The sequence below is a fragment of the Hemiscyllium ocellatum genome, chromosome 4, assembly GCF_020745735.1.
Source record: "Hemiscyllium ocellatum isolate sHemOce1 chromosome 4, sHemOce1.pat.X.cur, whole genome shotgun sequence".
Taxonomy (NCBI): domain Eukaryota; kingdom Metazoa; phylum Chordata; class Chondrichthyes; order Orectolobiformes; family Hemiscylliidae; genus Hemiscyllium; species Hemiscyllium ocellatum.
The window spans coordinates 133,876,661-133,898,366 of record NC_083404.1 but is presented as its reverse complement, the minus strand read 5'-3'; the positions used below and the strand labels follow the sequence as shown (position 1 = coordinate 133,898,366).

At 39.4% G+C, this 21,706-nt stretch overlaps 1 protein-coding gene across 4 annotated transcripts in view; it reads left to right on the top strand.

The window, feature by feature from the left end:
* LOC132815107 (intermembrane lipid transfer protein VPS13B-like) overlaps positions 1–21,706 on the top strand; it is a 945,713-nt gene that overhangs the window by 618,965 nt on the left and 305,042 nt on the right. For 3 of the 4 annotated variants that reach the window (XM_060823876.1, XM_060823877.1, XM_060823875.1), the window contains exons 26-29: positions 10,946–11,117; positions 13,186–13,300; positions 15,922–15,988; positions 19,386–19,794. In XM_060823876.1, the coding sequence (XP_060679859.1) occupies positions 10,946–11,117; positions 13,186–13,300; positions 15,922–15,988; positions 19,386–19,794 (763 nt within the window). Of the gene's footprint in view, positions 1–10,945; positions 11,118–13,185; positions 13,301–15,905; positions 15,989–19,385; positions 19,795–21,706 lie in introns of those variants that run through there. The other variant, XR_009644627.1, reaches the window with a different exon arrangement.

Below are 21,706 nucleotides of genomic sequence, written 5' to 3'. Positions count from 1 at the left end.
GTCAGAGGAGAAAGGGGAAGCACTTAATGAATTTTTTGTTGTTGAGGAGAATACTGAGATACAGGCTACCAGACTAGGTGTGATTGAGGTATTAGAAATCCTGCAGTGTGTGAAAATAGATAAGTCCCCTGGGGCCGGATGGGATTTATCCTAGGGTACTCTGGGAAGCCACGGAGGAGATTGCCGAGCCTTTGGCATTGATCTTTAAATCGTCATTGTCTATAGGAATAGTGTCAGAAGACTGGAGGATAGCAAATGTGGTTCCCCTGTTCAAGAAGGGGAGTAGAGACAACCCAGGTAATTATAGATCAGTGAGCCTTACTTCAGTTGCTGGTAAAGTGTTGGAAAAGGTTATAAGAGATAGGATTTATAATCATCTGGAAAAGAATAATTTGATTAGGGATAGTCAGCACAGTTTTGTGAAGGGTAGGTCGTGTCTCACAAACCTTTATTGAGTTCTTTGAGAAAGTGACCAAACAGGTAGATGAGAGTAAACCAGTTGATGTGATGTATGTGGATTTCTGCAAGGCGTTCAATAAGGTTCCCCACAGTAGGCTATTGTACAAAATGCAGAGGAATGGGATTGTGGGAGATATAGCAGTTTGGATCAGTAATTGGCTTGCTGAAAGAAATCAGAAGGTGGTGGTTGATGGGAAATGTTCATCCTGGAGTCCAGTGGTGTACCGCAAGGGTTAAGACCATAAGGAGTGGAAGTAAGGCCATTCGGCCCATCGAGTCCACTCCGCCATTCAATCATGGCTGATGGGCATTTCAACTCCACTTACCAGCAATCTCCCCATAGCCCTTAATTCCTTGTGACATCAAGAAAGTTGGTGTTGGGTCCACTGCTGTTCATCACTTTATAAATGACCTGGATGAGGGCGGAGAAGGGTGGGTTAGTAAATTTGCAGACGACACTAAGGTCAGTAGAGTTGTGGATAGTGACGAAGGATGTTGTAGGTTACAGAGAGACATAGATAAGCTGCACAGCTGGACTGAGAGGTGGCAAATGGAGTTTAATGTGGACAAGTGTGAGATGATTCACTTTGGTCAGAGTAACCGGAATGCAAAGTACTGGGCTAATGGTAAGATTCTTGGTAGTGTAGATGAGCAAAGAGATCTTGATGTCCAGGTACACAGATCCTTGAAAGTTGCCACCCAGGTTGACAGGGTTGTTAAGAAGGCAAACAGTGTTTTAGCTTTTATTAAGAGGGATTGAGTTCCAGAACCAGGAGGTTATACTGCAGCTGTACAAAGCTCTGGTACGGCCACACTTAGAGTATTGTGTACAATTCTGGTCACCGCATTATAAGAAGGATGTGGAAACTTTGGAAAGGGTGCTGAGGAGATTTACTAGGATGTTGCCTGGCATGGAGGGAAGGTCTTACGAGGAAAGGCTGAGGGACTTGAGGCTGTTTTCGTTGGAGAGAAGAAGGTTGAGAGGTGACTTAATAGAGATATATAAGATAATCAGAGGGTTAGATAGGGTGGACAGGGAGAGCCTTTTTCCAAGTATGGTGATGGCGAGCACGAGGGGACATAGCTTTAAATTAAGGGGTGATAGATATAGGACAGATGTCAGAGGTAGTTTCTTTACTCAGAGAGTAGTAAGGGTATGGAATATTTGTCTGCAACGGTGGTAGATTCGCCAACTTTAAGTACATTTAAGTCGTCATTGGATAAGCATATGGATGTACATGGAATAGTGTATGTTAGATGGGCTTCAGATTGGTATGACAGGTCAGCACAACATCAAGGGCCGAAGGGCCTGTACTGCGCTGTAATGTTCTATGTTCAATGTAAACTTCTGTTGTATTGTTAAAACCAAATCTGGAGGCTCATGTACTTCAGTGGAAGGTCATCACGTAAAAAAAAATGTTTTATCAAGCCACAGTTCAGTCTTGGCACTGAGTTGTTCAGCAGTAATGTTAGCTGGTATCATAACAGTGTTCTCCTCACAACTTACTTTCCTACCTATATTTAAGCCATTCGTGAATTTATTCACCATGGCTTTATTCTGTTCATCCAAGTCATCTTTTAAATATTGTGGAAGGTTGAGGCTTTAGCTCTGATTTCTTTTTAAATCATGCCAACCAGAAGATGAGCCAATTATCTCTCCTGTCTTTGTCCTGTTAGCTCTCCAATCTTCTATCCATTCCAAACTGTCACCCTCTACAATCTTTTATTTCCCACAATAACCTTTGATGTGGTACATTATCAAATACCTTCTAGGAATCAAAGTATCGTACTTTCCACCTGTCCTCAGCACATGATATTTGCTCGAGGAACTCCAATATTTTAGTCAAGCATGATATCCCTTTAACCGAACCATGTTGATCGTACTGAATTTTTTTTAAACTTCTCTATATTTCCTGCTTTAATTATAGTTGGTTCTGATATAACGTGATAGTTACGTTCTTGTGCGATCTCGTGTTATAAGAAAATCACACTAATGAGACCAGAATCAAGTTAAAGTCAATACGGGTAAGGAAAGTTCGTGTTCGACAAATAACAGTCTAAATTCTTCAATTCCGTTAAAGCTAATTCGCGTTGAAGAAATACACGTTATAGCAGAAACGGCTGAACCTATAATAGCTTCTAATGTTTTCCCATTGCAGATAATATGCTAACTGACCTGTAATTTCCTGCTTGCTTTGTTGCTATCACTTTTTGAATAAAGGATTTACACTTGACGTCTTCAAATCTAACAGCACATTGCTCCAATCTAGGGAGTTTTTGAAAATTAAACCTAATGTAGCAACTATCTCACTAACTACTTCTTTTAAGGCTCTACAGCTTGAAAGGCATACTCAATATTGCTTCCTGATTATTGCAATTTTCTTGAGCTTTTCTCTGCTTTCCATTCCCTAATGCAAAATACTCTTTTCATTCGTCTGCCATCATCTTATTTTTCAATAATGCCCAGACTCACTTTCTACAGAACTAACACTCACTTATCAATTCCTTTCTGTCATAAATATTTGTAGAAACTCTTTCACTTTTTTTTGTGGCCAGTTTTCTCTCATACCCTTAATTTTTCCCTTCTTAATAATCTTGTCATTTTTTGGGCTGTGTATAAAAAATAGCAATCTCTGATCTGCTATCCATTTTGTTCTTTAAGTTTGATACTAACCTAAATATTCCTTGTTGCCCATCGGTGGGGTGTGTCCGATGAATTGTTTTCCTTTCACATTGTAATGTATTTATCTTGTTTATTCTGAAATATTCCCTCAAGCGCCTTCCACTGCATTTCTGTTGACTTGACCCTTAACCTAGTTTGCCAGATCACTTTTGCTTTTGCAATGCTTCACAATTGTCCTTACTTAAGTTTAAAGTACAAGTTTTGGATTCATTCTTCATTCTTCTCTCCCTCTACCTTGAGTCATACTCTCGCCTCTGCTACCTCGTGTCTTCGCTACATTTTTTTGATTAGATTCCCTACAATGTGGAAACAGGCCCTTCGGCCCCAACCAGTCCACACCGACCCTCTGAAGAGTAATCCACCCAGACCCATTCCCCTAACTAATGCACATAACTCTATGGGCAATTTGGCGTGATCAATTCACCTAACCTGCACATCTTTGTACTGTGGGAGGAAACCGGAGCACCCGGAGGAAACCCACGCAAACAGAGGGAGAATGTGCAAACTCGACACAGATGGTCACCCGAGGCTGGAATCGAACTCAGGTCCCTGTCGCTGTGAGGCAGCAATGCTAACCACTGAGCCACCGTGTCGCCCTAAACTCCACACAGTCGCCCAAGGTCGGAAATGATCCTAGGTTCCTGGCGCTGTGAGGCAGCAGTGCTAACTACTGAGCCACTGTGCTGTGTTAAAAGCCTGACTGTCAGGAGTGGTATTTATTTTCCAGATATGGGCATTGTTGGCATGGTCAACATTTATTGCCCTTCAAAAATTATTCATGAGATGCTTGAAGTGAGCTATATTGAAACAAGCTATTTATGAGCTCTAAAAAGGATTTGAATACTAATTTGCTTGTAGAAATGATTGTATGTTTTATACTGAGATGGTCAAATACTATATGGATCGCTGCAGTCCCTCTATCATTAGGGCTGCAAACAGAGTATATTGTTCGTGGAAACAAAAACAGGAGTTGCTGGAAAAGCTCAGCAGGTCTGACAGCATCTGTGAAGAGAAATTGGAGTTAATATTTCTAGTCTGAGGAAGGTCAGAACTGAGGAAGGGTCAATGGATCTGAAACTTTAATTCTGATTTCTCTTTTCAGATTCTGCCAGACCTGCTGAGCTTTTCCAGCAACTTCTGTTTTTGTTTAATTTATAGCATCCACAGTTCTTTCGATTTTTTTTTAATATTGTTTCTGAAACTGGGAGGCCAGATAGAATTATGGAGCAGGCAAAATACAAGATAATTTTGGATAATTTCTAAGTCTTTGGCAATAGGGTGCATGAATCATATTACTGTTGATTAAACAATGGTTGTCTGCACATTTCCAACAGATACATCTCAGAACAGATTATAGACATGAATATTGGATTCCGATCCAGCTATTAAAAATATTTCAATTTTGTTTTCAAGTAAACTTGTAATCAGTTATCCACTAGAGGGAACTGTTTAAAGTCTGCAGAATGAAGTAGTGCAGCAGAGTTGTGGCCATTATTTTAATATAGACTTGAACCTGTTGTTTTGAAAACAGTTTGAAATATAATTATCGGTTTAGAGGAAACAATTTTCGAGAATAAATTATCAGTTTTCCAAATTTAAAGTAGCGTATTTCCTTTGAGATTGATTCAATTCCAAATCTCGAGGTGCTGAAAGGGTTAGAAAATTTATGGGTGATCTTCAATTCGAGAGTTACTTAAAATTCCCCATAGGAGCATAGGACTTATGAGCAAGATGAGACCATTCAAACAGATGATGGCTGATCTGGTTGTGATCTCAACCTCATATTCTTGTCTGTTCTCCAATGGCCCGACTTCCTTGTCCATCAACTCCAGAACCATTGAGTATCTTTAGGTTTGATCACGATAGACTTCGGCAATAGGAAAGAGTATGGAGCATGAATCTGTTGTAAAGAACATTAATATCTGTGGAATTCCAAATTTTCTGCCTGGTTCCTGTTTATGGTTGACCTCAATAAATTGATTGCAAGATACCGATATATTAAAACTTGTAGACTCTTAATTCATACTCGTTCATATTTATCTAGGGACAGTACAGAATATTTCAGTTGTACTTAAGTGTAAATATTAGGCATAAAATGGGGGGTTCATTTTTGTCCATTCTTTAGTTTTTATGATACTTATAGAAGAACAACAGCTTGAATTTATACTCTGTACTTTGTCAGCTTGGAATGCGACCAAAGTAATGATGGATGCCAAAGTAGATCTAGAAGGCTAGGTAGTTTGTGATTATATTTGGTCCAAGCATTGACAAAATAACTAAGTTCAATAAGGCAAATGAGGGTAACTGCCCTTGATATCAAGGCAGCAATTGACTGTGTGCGGCACAAAGGAGATTCTGCAGAATTGGAGTCAATAGGAATCAGGGCAAAACTCTGCCCTGGTTAGTCATATTTAGCACAAAGATGGTTCTATAGGGAGAATAGTCAGGCACAACATAACACTGCAGTTGGTATGTAGGGTGGTGTCTTTGGCCCTAACATACTGAAACATATGTCCTACTGTAGCAAGATCTGGACAGCATCCAGATTTTGGTTGTTAAGTGCCAATCGATATCCATCTACAACAAGAAACAATCCAACCATTTACCCATGACAATCGATCACATTGTTATTGGTGAATCCCCTACTCTCAACATCCTGACCAGAAACTGAACTGCACCAGCCTATAAATATTATGGCAATAAAAGCGTGTCATATGCTAGGAATTCAGTGGCATACAACTCCTGTCTTGCCTCCCCAAACTCTGTCTACCATCTATAAGATAGCATTGTAATGGAATACTGTCCAGTTTCCTGTTTGCATGCAGTTCCAACATTACTCAAGAAGATCTATGCATGGTAGATAATACTCCATTTAACACCTTTAACTTTCACTCCCTCCACCATCAATGCATATTGGCATTTACTTGTGTGTGGTTGAACCATCTACAAGATGTTCCTCAATATCTCTGCAAGGCTCCTTTTAACAGCACCTTCCAAACCAACAACCTCTACTGCCGAGAATAGCAAGTCAATTAAGTGTTTAGGAACACCATCACCTGCAAATTCCCCTCAAGGCCACACACCACATGACTTGTTGCTTGGTCAAAATCCTCTAACTGTGTTCCTGACAATACTGTGAGTCTTTCTATATAATTTGGAGTGCAGTGCTTCAAGAAAGCAATTTATCACCTTCTCAAGAACAATTAGAGATTGATAATGAATACTGGCCTCAGTGTCTACATCCCATGAATACTTGAAAGCAAAATGAATGATAGCAAGTGACTGAAAGAATCGTTTATCTGAAAAGTATATGCTGTTCGAATGCTCCAGTATCAGTGAAGATTAGTCACTGTTGTAGTGTAAAAAATGGTGGTGTCAAATTTCCACCCTATAAGCTCTCACCCTTCCATGTGGCCTCTTGTGACTGCTCTGCACCATCTTGGACATGCTGCATGATTGAAAAAAATAGACTTTCCACAATCTACATCATCAAGCAATGTTGCCATTAGAACATTACTAACTCTTTTCCACAATTTACATTCATGTCACTTTTGAACAAATTTAAAGCACAGAGCATGCCACTGGCTTATTGGGTCAGGCAGGATCCATGGAGAAAGAGAGCAAGCTAATGTTTTGAGTCTCGATAGTCTTCTAGACTCGAAGTGTTAGCGTGAGCTCTCCGTGAATGCTGTCTGACCCACTATGATATCCAGCATTGGTTGTTTTCAGTACAGATTTCAGCATCTGCAGTAAATTGCTCCCTGCATTGATTTATTGACCTGTACTGGTGTTTCTACACCATATGAACCTTTTTTTTATCTAACTCAATTTGCATTACCTTTAATTCTTTTCTTCCTTCATTTTATCTGTCTGAATTATCTGAACACAAGATTTGGAAAATTACTAAAGAAGCATCAAGTTTAGATTTTGGGGGGATTATCAGGTGCAAATGCCACTGTGTGAAATTTATTGGTTTGCTATTTTAATGGATACATTGATCCATGAAAACTACTTGGAACGTTAAAGTCATGAAAGACTTAGGATGGCGATGATCGCAAACCAAATACAGCTTAAATAAAGTTTCTTCAGTTTGAAATTTGTTAAACTGCAATGATCCATCTATTTTGGTAGGAATATTTGTTCGCTGTCTGATAAACAAAAATCTAGGAAGAATGATTTGGGGCTCTGCCCCATTCGTAGGATGTGAAAAGCAATTATAAGTGTTGAGACCATGGATCTCGCTGCCTTAGTTAGTTCCCACTAAAGGATTAAGAGATTGTTTTGTGTGTAGAGAGTTTCCTTCAGAGCAAATTCCCAATAAATTCACTATTCTTAGAACAAACTCAATTCTCTCTCCCTTCCTCCCCCCTTTCCCCTTGGAATCTATCTGTCTAGCCTGGGAGTTGACATTTATAGGCTGGTAGACGTTTCTTTAGTTCTTTGTTAAGTCTGAACTGTTGTGACAAGCTTTCATTGCATAAGCACTGTATAAATCTTGTCATAAGAGATGTGTGCTTTTCCTCAGTGTATGAATGGTAATGACATTGAAACCAGTAGGTGTGTGGAAGAGATCCTGCATTCAGAGTGGGATAATAAACTATGATAATACACTTCAGCAGTGGACATCTACTTTTGGCTTCAGCAGCTTATTTTTCCTTGATGCAGGCAGTGGAAAAACCTGATGACACCAATTCATGAAATCTTGATTGGATGTTTTCATTTTCTAAAGAAAATAAATTTTCTCAAAGACTGGATGGTTGTTTCTTACAGTAGGATAGTTCAGAGTGGCTCATTGTGTTTCTTGTACAAAGTCATGGAAATATGGCCAGGTAAGCAGCTGCTGTCTTGCAGTGGCCTGACGAATTTTGGAAAATTAGCCTCAGCTATTATAGATTCATTGCGTGCATTGGTATATTTACAAAAAATTAGTTCAACCACTTTGTAATAACTAAAGAATAAATAGTTTTTGACATTGCTAGTTGTTGCAGGGCATTGTTAATGAGCAATTTTCTTTTTTGCATTGTGAGATGTGAGTGCTCTTGGCAGAGGCAGAATTTATTGACCATCTTTAATTATACTTGACAATGTCGAGGTGAACCACTTCACAGCAGGGTCTTGCTACACCGTGGCACTGTTTGGATACAATTTCCAGGATTTTGCCCCCATTACTGAGATGAGGATTAAGAAGCAAATTTATTTATGTTCCCAAGTCTGTTTGCTGTTATGACATAACATTCCTGAAGAAGGGCTTATGCCCGAAACATCGAATTTCCTGTTCCTTGGATGCTGCCTGACCTCCTGCGCTTTTCCAGTAACACATTTTCAGCTCTGATCTCCAGCATCTGCAGACCTCACTTTCTCCTCTGACATAACAACACACAAACCAACAGCCACTCTCAGACAACAACTCATCAGAACGAAGGACCCGATACCCAGCATGAGCAAAATCAATGTAGTGTACAAAATCTCATGCAAGGACTGCACAAAACACTACATAGGACAAACAGGAAAACAGCCAATGATCTGCATCCATGAACACCAACTAGCCACGAAACGACATGACCAGCTATCCTTAGTAGCCACACACGCAGATGACAAATAACACGAGTTCGACTAGGACAACGCTACTATTATAGGACAAGCCAAACACAGAACAGCCAGGGAATTCCTAGAGGCATGGCACTCATCAACAGATTCAATCAATAAGCACCTCGACCTGGACCCAATATACTGGCCACTGCAGTGGACAGCTGGAACTGACAACTGGAAGCGGCAGATACAAATCACTATAAATGTCGGAGGAAACATCATAGAAGTGCTTCACAGGAGGCTCCCAAGCACTGAGGATGTCACCTAGACAGGGGACGAAACATCTGCAACACAAATTCCCAGCTCGGTGAACAGAACCACAACAATTGTGTCCTTTATTTTGTTTCATCTTTCCTCATTCTTCTCAATAAAATGTACCACTGCACATTTCTCTGCATTAAATTTAATCTGCCTTGTGTCCTCCCATTTCCACCAGACCACTTGAACCCTGTCACTATCATGTGTAGCTGACAGCTTTGTGTCATCTGCAACTTTTGAATTTGTACCCTTAATATTATGGTTCACAGAGACAGTGCACTGGAAATCAGGCCTCATTGTTACCAGTGTAGTCATTAAAGTTAACAATTTTATAAAGTATGCTAAGTTCCTCAATTTACTTGACTTTCAGATCCAATTTGATAGAAATCATGGACCAGGTTTCTGTACTGATTATTTATTTTCATTTATTACTGATTGCTATTTATTAAAAATAATTAGAGGGAAATAGTTACAAACTATTGGTACATGATACTATTGATTAAAACTTGCACGTGTGTACGTGTGCGCATGCACACTCTCTCACACACACTCTCTCACACACACTCTCTCACACACACTCTCTCACACACACACTCTCACACACACACTCTCTCACACACACTCTCTCTCTCACACACACTCTCTTATGGGCAGAGGGAAAAAGAAACTGGAAAGACAATTCAGTTGTTGCTGTTCCTGGGTTCTGTTGTTGAAATGATCTTTATGATACTTCTGCTGATCAGTACATTGCTTCAGGGAGGAGAAATTGAGGACTGCAGATGCTGGAGATCAGTTGAAAAGTGTGATGCTGGAAAAGCATAACTGGTCAGGCTGCATCCGAGGAGCAGGAGAGTCGACGTTTTGAGCATGAGCTCTTCATCAGGAATCCTTTTGTTATTGCTTCAGTCCTCTTTCTCTCTACGCTTCTACTGATTGGTGGGTGATACAAGGTGGATGTTATATTTAGAAAAAGTCTCTGGCCTATTAATTTAAAATCTCAGCTTACAAAACATTGCAAGAAAGGAAACTGATTTTCTTCGGCTTTACGGTGAGGCTTGATTGCAGAGAATTGACATTGCTCCTGAGCTGGGGAAAAATTGAACATACCTCTCTCTCTGTAACTTGTTCCTAGCTCCAAGCTGATTAATCAAGTAAGTACTAGTTATGGATATTAGCAGGCAAAAAGGTCTCCTTTCATTGATAATGGCCAGTAGTCCATAGACCAGTCAAATAATTGTTACACAATGTTTTGCATGGTTTTCAAAACTGCAGCATTCTTTCAAGCACTAGTTTCAAAACAGCACTTTCTTATTTTAGTCCCCAGTTAAAAGAAACAAAAAATTCACCAATTTCAGTCTCTATAATATCTGTAATGAAAACCTATAGTCCCAGTACCAATCTCTGATAGACCCCACTCAATGCCTTTCTCCAGCCTGAGGAAAAAAAACAATTCTCTCATCACTACTTTCTGGATTCCTCTAACTCAACCAATTTCATCTCCATGCAGCTGCTTTCCTGTTAATTCATGGGTTAAACCCATAAAAATAAATGATTGTCTAATCATTATCCCATTGACTTTTATTGAGGCTTTACTGTATTGACTGAATTGTTTCCTACATTAAAACAGTGGCTACTATTCAATTAGCTGTGAAGTGCTTTGGGATGTTCTGAGGTCATGAGAAATTCTATAGAAAAGTTAGTCTTCTCCTGCTTTTGAACAGATTTGATGGAAACTGAAGCTGCCAAATTTATAACTTTATTCTTCCTCCCTGCTGATCCATCACTTAAATGCATTCTGATGTAATGCACTATTATTTCTCTTTGGATTCCATCTGTGGGTATCTCTAAGTCTCGGAAACTTGTGGTTTAGGTGTGGATAGTATTTGGAAGTGTCATATGTGATTATTTCATCCTACAGCTGTAGTACAAATTGTTGTGTCTGAATGTTTTCCATAGGGCGATTCAGTCCAAATGGTGGATGAAAGCCCCTTCGCTGACTCGTCCACACTGGAACAGAAAACTAGTAATATTGGTGGAACCACAGGATGTATCAGTTTATGGATGCAGTGGATGTTGCCTAAAGTTACTGTTAACTTGTTTGCTCAGGAACCAAGCAGTAAAGGCACAGGTGAGAAATATAAATTACTGCATCAATGAGTGGGGAATGAATAATCCCCTAACCCCATTTTAAGTACCCTTTTCAAAGGAATTCCACTTTCTCACAGAAATGTAAGTATTAAAACTGAACATGTGATCAGTGTCCTTAAAGGCAGTTTTTAACAATAAGGGTGACAGTGAATTGACAGGCTCTTTTACTGCTTGGGTGGTTTTCTTTCTCAATAATCTCAGATTACTCTAACAAGTTCCAACGCTCATAGGACATAATGTTTTTGCCTGGCTCCTCTTTATGGTAAAAACAATGACTGCAGATGCTGGAAACCAGATTCTGGATCAGTGGTGCTGGAAGAACACAGCAATTCAGGCAGCATCCAACGAAGTGCGAAATCAACGTTTCGGCAAAAGCCTTCCTGATGAAGGGCTTTTGCCCAAAACGTCGATTTCGCTGCTCGTTGGATGCTGCCTGAACTGCTGTGCTCTTCCAGCACCACTGATCCAGAATCCTCTCTATGGTAGCATCTGTATCTTTCTTGGAAGAGGAGAAGCTCAGTGAAGTTCAAGTGTCTGTTCACAGGGAGAAAAACTAAAGAAACACTATGACTGCTGTAAACATATTGAACAACATTAGAAAATATCTGGGAACAAATAATCTTTCTTTGTGTCAATCAGGAAATAATGCATTATTAAATGTTTTCAAATTTGGCCAGTGGAAGGAAGGAGATGTTTTCTGAATGTAGATGTATAATTGGGGCATTTTCCAAGGATATTCAACCTATACTATTTTATATTAAAATTCCAAGCATACAAAATGGACAGATGGGTAAAGATCAGATGATCCATCACATACAAAAGGGTCAGAAGTCAAACGACACCAGGTTATAGTCCAACAGATTTATTTGAAATCAGAAGCTTTCAGATGCTGCTCCTTTGTCAGGTCTACCCCAGTCCAACACTGGCACCTCCCCATCATATAATAATTGGAGCATCATAACTAGATGTTTCCTTCCTTCCACCCTCCTTGCTTCTATGCCCTGCGTAAGTTAGTCTATATAATCTCCTGTGAAAAGGCAAAAGCATTAGGATGCTTAAAGTAACAAACATATTTGGATATATTCTTCTCCAACCCTCTCAAATTATCAACACTAATTCAGGAGATCACATGGTGCCAATATTCTCCATAAGATTCTAAGCTGCTTTGTTCTGTTGACTATGTCTGGCAATCATTTATTTCAGAAATGGGTTATAATTGATTAAAAAGCCTTAATGTTTTGGATAAACCTTCAAAATCTATTGACATTTTCAGCAGAAACTGCTTTTGTGCGTGTTCATTCATTGGTGTCACCTTTTTCCCAGTATGCTGCATTCCATGCATCTGAACTCAATGGAGTTTAAAAAGATGACATGAGATCGCATTGAAACTTATGGAATACTGAGAGGCGTGTATAGAGAGCACATTGGGAAGATATTTCCATATAAGGCCTGAAGGTTACAGCCTTGGGGTGAAGGTGAGGTGTGAATTGAGTTAAGGAGGAATTTCTTCAGCTAGAGGTTGGTGAATCTGTGGAATTCATTGCCACAGAAGGCTGTGGAAGCCAAGTCATTAACTGCATTTAAATCAGAGATAGATAGGTTCTTGATTAGCAAGGGGATCCAGTGTTACTGGCAGAAAGCAGGAAAATGGGTAGGAGGAACATATCAAATGAGGAGGAAACTCGATTGGCCAAATGGCCTAATTGTACTCCTAAATGTTATGGATCTCCATCTCTGCCTGACCTGTGTTGCCCTAACACTTCCACACCGGTCAATTATTCCCAATCCATTATAGCTGCAATCCGTTTTCTTCTCTGCTGAATGTGAAGAATCACAAAGACAAAATTCCGAGAGTGGAATCTCTGCTTCTTAAAAACCTGTTGCCTTTATGTGTTTTTGGAACTTTGCATCATGTTGAAACAGTGTTTTAATTCTTCAGACCCCTGGTAGATGTCCAGCTAATTAATATCTCACTAATCTTTTTAAGGGTTATTTCTGAAACTTTGTAACTTTTTTCAGTTAATAAATTTCTTCAATTACAATTTCAGGTATTTGTGTTGTTGGTGAACTTGAGGACTTGAGTGCTTCAGTTGATATCCAAGATGTTTACACAAAGGTGAAGTGCAAAATAGGCAGCTTCAATATTGATCATTACAGGAGCAGGTAAAATAATTATGTCCTTAATATGTATACTGTCATTTTGTGGAATGATTAAAGTGAAAATATTCACTTTTAGTGATGCATTGATAAAAATGTTTTATCCAAAATACAATTTGAATGTACAAGCATATGAATCAAAACCAGTATTAGGTCAGTAAACCTCTTTGCCCTATTCCACATTCAATAAGGTCAAGGTTGATTTGATTACTCCATGTTCCTGCCAACCCTTTATAACCTTTCACTCCGTTGCTTATCAGAAACCCGATCAGAAATATTCAAAGACTCTGCTTCCTCAACCTGTTGAGGAGGAGAGTTTCAAAGTCATGGTCCCTGAGAAAAATATTATTTTCATCTCTATCATAAAAGTCTCACTTCTTATTTTTAAATAGTGACCCAGTTCGAGATTTCCCTCAAGAAGAAACACATGTACCCTATTAAGTCCTCTCAATATCTTTCTTGTAATTCAATCTCTTAATTCGCCTAATGATAACACTCCATTCCAGGACTTAGTCCAGTAAACGTTCTCTGAACTGCATTTAGTGCCTTTATATCCTTACTTAAAGCAAAAGGACCGGTAAAATGCACAGTCATCCAAATATGCTCTCAGTGATGCCCTGCATAACTGAAGTTTAATTTCCCCACTTTTGAAATCAATTCCTCTCACAGTAAACATTCTATTTGCTGACCTAATTTCTTGCTTTATCTCCATGATAGTCTGTTGTAATTCACGCACTCATACTGCCAGATCCCTCTGTATTGCTTAACTCTGTTGACCTCACATCATTCATATAATCATCCTTCTTTCTCATGGAGTTTGTAATATGATGCCTTCTTAGATTGGGGCAATATCTGCCTCGATAAAGTCACCCAAGGTGAATATCCTCTTACCCCTGAAATGGTATTCATGGCCTGATCACCTGTGGAGTTACAAAAGTGCTCTTTGTCCGGGATGCAGGCACAGATACAGTCCATTGACATGTATGATCTTGATAACAGGCCTTGTATCAAGTAACAGTTACAGGAAGATGAGTTGCTTGGAGGCAGAAAACTTAATTGACCATGTTAGCCTGTTGCTTACTGCAAAGCCTACACTGTGCTCACGATAGTTTTCAGTGCTCTTTCCATGCTAGTAGAAAGTGCAAATATGCTCACAAATTGAGCCTGCATCAGCTAATATAATTTCTTATAGAGTAGCATTGTCAGCACTGAATGTGTGTGTCTGACACATGAGCAAGGTGCCTTGCGTACACTTGCTATGGAAACTAGACATTGTTCACATCAGAGTTCATAGTCCTCATATTCCAGCTTCTGAGCTGAAAGACAATTTGTCCTTGTTTGCTTTGTCAGCCATGCATTATTTTAGGAGCTGCCGACTTATCTAGCATCTGTATTCCCTACTACTCTCAACCTTATAGCCTGGTTTCCTGATTGGGTCCTGGTTGGTTGTAGGAAATTGCTAACCAACTAATCCAAGAGAAACACCAACTGATATTCTCCTTGTGTTTGTGTAGGTTTCCTCCGGGTGCTCCAGTTTCCTCCCACTAATGGTGATCATATAACCATTTCTGATGTTACCAGTTTCCATGTTTCCTTGTGAAACAGAATCATGAGAGTCGCCCGTTTAAAATTGAATTGGCTTAAGAGCCGGCACAAGAGGCCAAATGGCCTTTTGTTCTTTGTTCATATATGTGTATGTAGAGTAAATAACTCCACAATCTTTTTCTCTTCAAACTTGGGTTCTGCCCCCACCAGCACTCTGGTGGCTAATCAGAGATCAGTCCCTTTGTCCACCTGGCGCAATAACACCTGCTGTAGGTCTTATTCTCCCAAATCCCTCATTCTGACCATTTGACTGAGTCTGGGCAGGAGCATGATCACTTGTCTCCTCCATTCTATGCAGGTGTTCAAACTTGCACCTCACTTTCAAAGCGAGTGCCTGTCTCCATAACAATTGCAGATTGCCTGGGTTTTATAGTTGGGGCAGGTTTACTATGAAGTCACACTGGCTTGTTTCAGCAGATTTAGTAAGGCATTACATTTCTCTCCCCCATTTTGTACTGGATCAAATGATATGGTTTAAAACATAACTTGTATTCTAATGTCCAGCGGTCATAACAATGGAAGAAAAAGGATCTAAGGTACTCTTGAATGGGAACCTAATATGCTTGGTCCAGCTGTTCCCAATACTCTTAACCCCATTTGATTGGCCTGGATTTGATTCCCAAATACAATCTCACAAAACACATCTGTTGATGTCATAATCTAGATACGGCTGGAATGATAACTCATGTTTGCTCAGAAAATATAGTTTTGAAACAGTTACATTATTCTTTTGCAGCATGAACACATTCATTCTAATTGTGTGACTAAAATAATAAATGTTTCTAAACATTAGAAATCCGTGGAAGTGATGATACTAGTTTATTAATAAAAATAAGAAACCTTGTATGAAAGTTAGATTGACTTACGGGAATTGCCATGATACGTCCGTCTTTTGGTATGGTAAAAAATCATGCTTATTTAATTTTAGGGGAGTTTGTGTTCGGTGTAGTTTTTAAATTGTATAAGTCTATAAAAATCGCACAATTACTTAGACTAGACAAGGCAGGCATTCTGTTTTCCAGGCCAGGTGAAGGCTGGCACACAGGACAATTTGATGGACTGCTTCTACAATGCAAAGAAAAACCTGGGGTGAGACTCTCATAGTGAATAAGTCATGGCAGATTTCTAAATCTTCAAGTTGAATTATGAACTTCTTCTAGTTTTTGATATAGAATGTGAAGACAATGGTTACAAGGACTGAGCAATTTCACAGTGATTGTGGTTAGATTTGAAACTTTCACATGATTCACAAGAACTTGTGAAAGGATATAGTAAAAAAATGCTGTTTCATTCCTTAGTCTTTTCCAATAATGACTGTGCTTTGTTGCAAAGAAAATCAAGCAAAACTTTCAAATATCCATCTGTCATGATTATTGAACAAAATGTCCTCATAAGGCTCATTGGATGAGACTTTTCTTACTTTGACTTTTTTTCCATCATCTGAAGAGTGTTTGATTGCCTTAGCCTCAGAATCTCAATTAGAATATCAAACTTTAATGTCTTTAATGATTTCCTTTTAAAATCTAGTTATTACGGATAGAAATTCAACCTCTCTTGAAATATTACTTTATTTTAAAGTTTGAATGGCAAAAAGACAAAATGGCCAGTTTGATTCTAAACAGTTGCCTGCCACATGATCTGCAAAAGTTACCCTTCATAACTAAAAGTTGTGGTTTAAAATAACTGATGGAACTAAATAGTTAATTCTAGTACATATTCCAAAGCAAAACTTGAACGATTTTAGAATCCACAGTTCAGTTTATAGACCTTCTTCTAAACTTCCTGCTGTGAAAGAAACAATTTCTGATTATGCATTCTTAATTACAATTAACAACTGTATTAACCTGGCCTGGAGTATTGTGTCTTCTTAGTAAGTCACACTATTTAACTTGTAAAAGTGTGCATCTTGAAAGGCAGTCTTTCCCTCAAGTTCGTTCTTGTAACCATGTTTTCTCATCTCTAATGGTGCTTACTGCTTATATTCCAAATCAAATAAATTTTACTTTCTACTTCCTGTTGAGTTTAAATTGGTATGTAAGGCCAACAGGAAATCTGTAAATTTCTTTTTCACATTTTGCCCATAGTTATGTGTTCCATATTGCAAACTCCTAATTCCAAAATCAAAACATGATTCAAATGTCATCTGAGTAACAGCTTTGTCAATAAATACAGCAGTAGAATTTCACAGTTTTTGTCACTGTAATAATTTACTGTTGAGCAAAGTTACTCAGAATTTGATTAACTACTGGCCTCCACAGTTCTTTGGACAAACAGGCCCAGTATAGTATTCGTCACATGGTATATGGAACACATAACATGAGATCACGCAAATTATTGCACTTTGTAGCTGCATTCAGCTGCAAAACCTTCAGTATAATCAACAAATGTTTTGCTTATGGCCTTTTTATTGCTTCCACCCCCCACCCCAACCCCCACTGTCTGTCCTATTGCTCTTGTCCATCACCTCAAGCCTTGGAAAAGGCCCATGGTCTCTGGGGCATTTCGGAGGTGTTGTACTTTCTTGTACTGACAAGCTGAACAGACGCACTTTGTTGGTTCGACCCCTCAGCAAGCAAGATCCTTTCAGTCATTTCTCTGGCTTCTTTCCTCCTGTAAGAAATAAGTTAAATTACTATTACTGATTTAATCTTTTTAAAAACATTTTATCTTTTTAAGTTTGCTCCATATTGAAGCTACACGTGATCAATTGATAAATTGCTTCCTTGAGTAGAACCATGACCTTGGTTTGTTAGCAGGCATGAAAAAGCGCAGCAGGTCAGGCAGCATCCAAAGAGCAGGAAAATCGACGTTTCGGGCATGAGCCCTTCTTCAGGAATGAGGAAAGTGTGTACATGAGGGAATTAGCCTGCTGGACACACTTTCCTCATTCCTGAAGAAGGGCTTATGCCCGAAACGTCGATTTTCCTGCTCTTTGGATGCTGCCTGACCTGCTGCGCTTTTCCAGCAACACATTTTCAGCTCTGATCTCCAGCATCTGCAGTCCTCACTTTCTCCTTGTTAGCAGGCACAATCACAAAAAGGTTTCAGCTATCACAATGATACTATTCAAATCTGCCAGAAATGAAAGGAACATTTACATCTACATTTCATTTTCACATTGTCAGGATGTCCCAAAGTATTCTGCAGCCAATGAAGTACTTTTGAATTATAGTCACAGTCATGGTTTAGGAAGTGTAGTAGCCAATTTGTGCACAGCAAAGCCCAGAAATAGCAAGGTGATAGTAACCTAGTAATCTGGGTCAGCGATGATGTTTGAGAGATAAATATTGGCCATGATATCAGAGAGAATTCTCTGATTCTTTTTGGAAATATTAACTTAGAACATTTCATGCAGCCAGCAAGAGCTAACGGAGTCTCAGTTTAGTGTCACATCTGGAAGACTAGATTGTTATCTTCAATCAAATCTCATGTAGCTAAGGCTAACACAATGACTGAATGGAGATGTATAGACACACCAGCTGTCTACATCACTGATTCAGTTGACACCTTTCTCCATTCTAACCCTGTAGATCTGCAAGTTTATTTCTCTTGTGTCATTTTAATTGTCTTTTGAAAGCATTTAATGTGCGGTGCCCAGAGTTGTTCAGGGTATACCAGATGTGATCTGACCAGGGTTTTGTATAGCTGCAGTATTACCTAGTATCTAGAGCACTAGAAAATAAAGCCAGCATTCCTTTAACTCAAGTCTGAGAGGCTACTGGAGGCAAATATCACCTGAGGGGCGCACCATACGAAATGCTGCAGGTGTCAAATGAGAGCGCAAAACATTGTAAGAAAAGGGGGGCACAATGATCTTCCTTTAACTGGTCTCCCCAGTCTCCAAGAATAGGTCCAGTTATGAAAGCCGAACATTGCAGATGCTGACAATCTGATACTTAAAGCAGAAAATCTTGAAAATACTCAGCAGGCCTGGAAAGAGAAAGAGAAATATTTAACTACTTTAACCCTAGACCTAACCAGCAGGATTCCTACTTCACTGTTGTGTACAATGCAGCAAGGGAACAAATAAACTGAAGGTGTGCTTAGTCAATTTAATGGAGAAGTTATACCTGTAGAGCTGAATATTCCCAGACATCTTAAAAGGAAAGCCCTTGGAACAGGTGTAGAAGTAATTCAAAAACAAAGATTCTTTCTCAGGAAATGGTATTTACAACTGGCAATGAGTAATGAAACCCATTAAAATAGGTTTTTACTCAAAGTAAATCAGTTGCAGTATTATTTGTGTTTTCATTTAAAAATATGGCCACCTGGTGCTACACAAGGAAGTAATTTGCTTGTCTATGAGACTTTGAGAATAGGTATTTACAGTTTTTATATATTTAATGCTTGCTGTTTAAAATGAGCAACTTTCAATTGGTTTTACGGATAATAAGCATGTTTACTCTGCTGCAAATGATTCCTCAGACTTGCTTGACATATGTTTTGCCCAGTGTTGATATGCGATGTACAAATTGTGATCATGCAGATGGCAGCCAAACTTTTAGAAGGTTCCCACCAGCAGCACGGATTTCTTTCTCTTACTTACACCAAAGCCGTTACGCGGAACGTCCGGCATAAGTTAACATCAAGGCCCGAGCGAGTTTCGCGTAGTCTCCACAGGGTGGCAGAAGGCATCGTGGACAGTTCTCCCCAGTACCTTCATGAGATCCTCCTCAGTGCCCAGCCATTCGACGTCGTGCTTTCCTTCCCTCTGCTACACGGTGTGGCAAAGATATTCCATGCAAAGTTGCCAAAGAAACCGAAGGCAAAGCGAAAGTCAGCGGGCCAACCTATGAGGGCCTATGGCTTAACATCACGAGAGTTACCACTTATCTATATCAACACAAGTGTTGTCAGAGTGTTTTTTCCAAAAGGAGAGGAGTCGTACAGAGGAGGTAAATATGGTGCCTTTCAAATTGTTAACATTTCTAACTCTTATGTTGCTTTACCTCTCTTATTGCTTTTACTTATGTATCTCCTTGGTATAACTGCTATGGCTAAGAAGGAAATAAGGTTTAAAACTCCACTGGATTCAAATCCTATCGCACACAGTAAGCTGAATTAAATGTTGCAGGCTAATAACATTTTAGAGTCATAGAGATGTACAGCATGGAAACAGACCCTTCGGTCCAACCTGTCCATGCCGACCAGATATCCCAACCCAATCTAGTCCCATCTGCCAGCACCCGGGCCATATCCCTCCAAACCCTTCTTATTCATATACCCATCCAAATGCCTCTTAAATGTTGAAATTGTACCAGCCTCCACCACTTCCTCTGGCAGCTCATTCCATATGCGCACCACCCACTGTGTGGAAAAGTTGCCCCTTAGGTCCCTTTTATATCTTTCCCCTCTCGCCCTAAACCTATGCCGTCTAGTTCTGGACTCCCAGATTCCAGGGAAAAGACTTTGTCTATTTACTCTATCCGTGCCCCTCATAATTTTGTAAACCTCTATAAGGTCACCCCTCAGCCTCTGATGCTCCAGGGCAAACAGCCCCAGCCTGTTCAGCCTCTCCTTCTAGCTTAAATCCTCCAACCCTGGCAACAGCCTTGTAAATCTTTTCTAAACCCTTTCAAGTTTCACAACATCTTTCCGATAGGAAGGGGACCAGAATTGCACGCATTATTCCAACAGTGGCCTCACCAATGTCCTGTCCAGCCAGAGCTCATGATGTTTCTTTATATTCACATGCCATGCCACTAAGGATAATGCTGATTCTGTTTTCCTTCATACTACTTCGTCTGTTGGGGAATCAAGAATAAGACAGTATTAAAGTATGAGGTGCACCTTTGGAGATGTCGAGTAGGATCAGTTCTCTCATGCAAAACATGGGGCTAATCTGCAAATCTCTTACCTCCACCCTAAAAAAAACTGTGAATAAGAAAGCACTAGTCATGAAAGGAAAAGCTCACCATGAGAGTTTCCAATACTGATTGTCTTCTGAAGTCACCAATTTAAAATAGTATGTTCAAATATTAAACTTTAAATAAGCTCACCTGCTGATATTATACTCTCAACATTTAACTTCAATAATGTTTGGAGAGCACAGAACTTCTTTTTCTTAATATTCATCATTTAATGCTGAAATAGTAAACCAGATGGTAAACTAGTTACACCAATCAGGAAAACATTTGTCATCCAAATGTGGTGAGTTATGTAAAAATAAGTATAGATGTTTTTTGGCAAGGGTTTTGTTGAGATAAGATTTTGATCTGAATGTCTAATTAAATGTTTGACTCTAACAATCTCTTACACTTATCCATCATAGAAACATGGAAAAATAGGAGCAGGAGTAGACCTTCATAATTGATCATCTAACTGAATAGCATGTCCCTGCTTTTCCTCCATTCCTTTCTTCCATATTAATTCCATTTTTGATTCCTTTAGCCCCAAATACTAAACCCAACTCATAATTCCGTTCATACCTTAAATTGCTGCAACCACCCCATAGTTTTTTATTTAAATGTTGCTAGACATAAAGCTCAGCAGCTTTCCTAATAGAAAATTTCCTAATAAGACCTTAGAAGAAATCAAGGACACTTTGAGTGTTCATGGTGATTGGCTATGAGGGAAGGGTGTTCAGCTGCAGCCCCTGGTTTGCCAAGTGGAGCGAGTGTAACTGGACAGACTCACTGTGGAGCATCCGTGAGGCTGAGAATGTTGTGGATAACACATGTAGTGACTTGGTCACAGTACAAGTAATGGCTACACAGACAGAAAAAGATTGGGTGGCCACTAGGAAAACTTGTAGGTGTGGGCAGGCCATGCAGGCATCCCCTGTGGCCATTTCTCTCTCAAACAGAA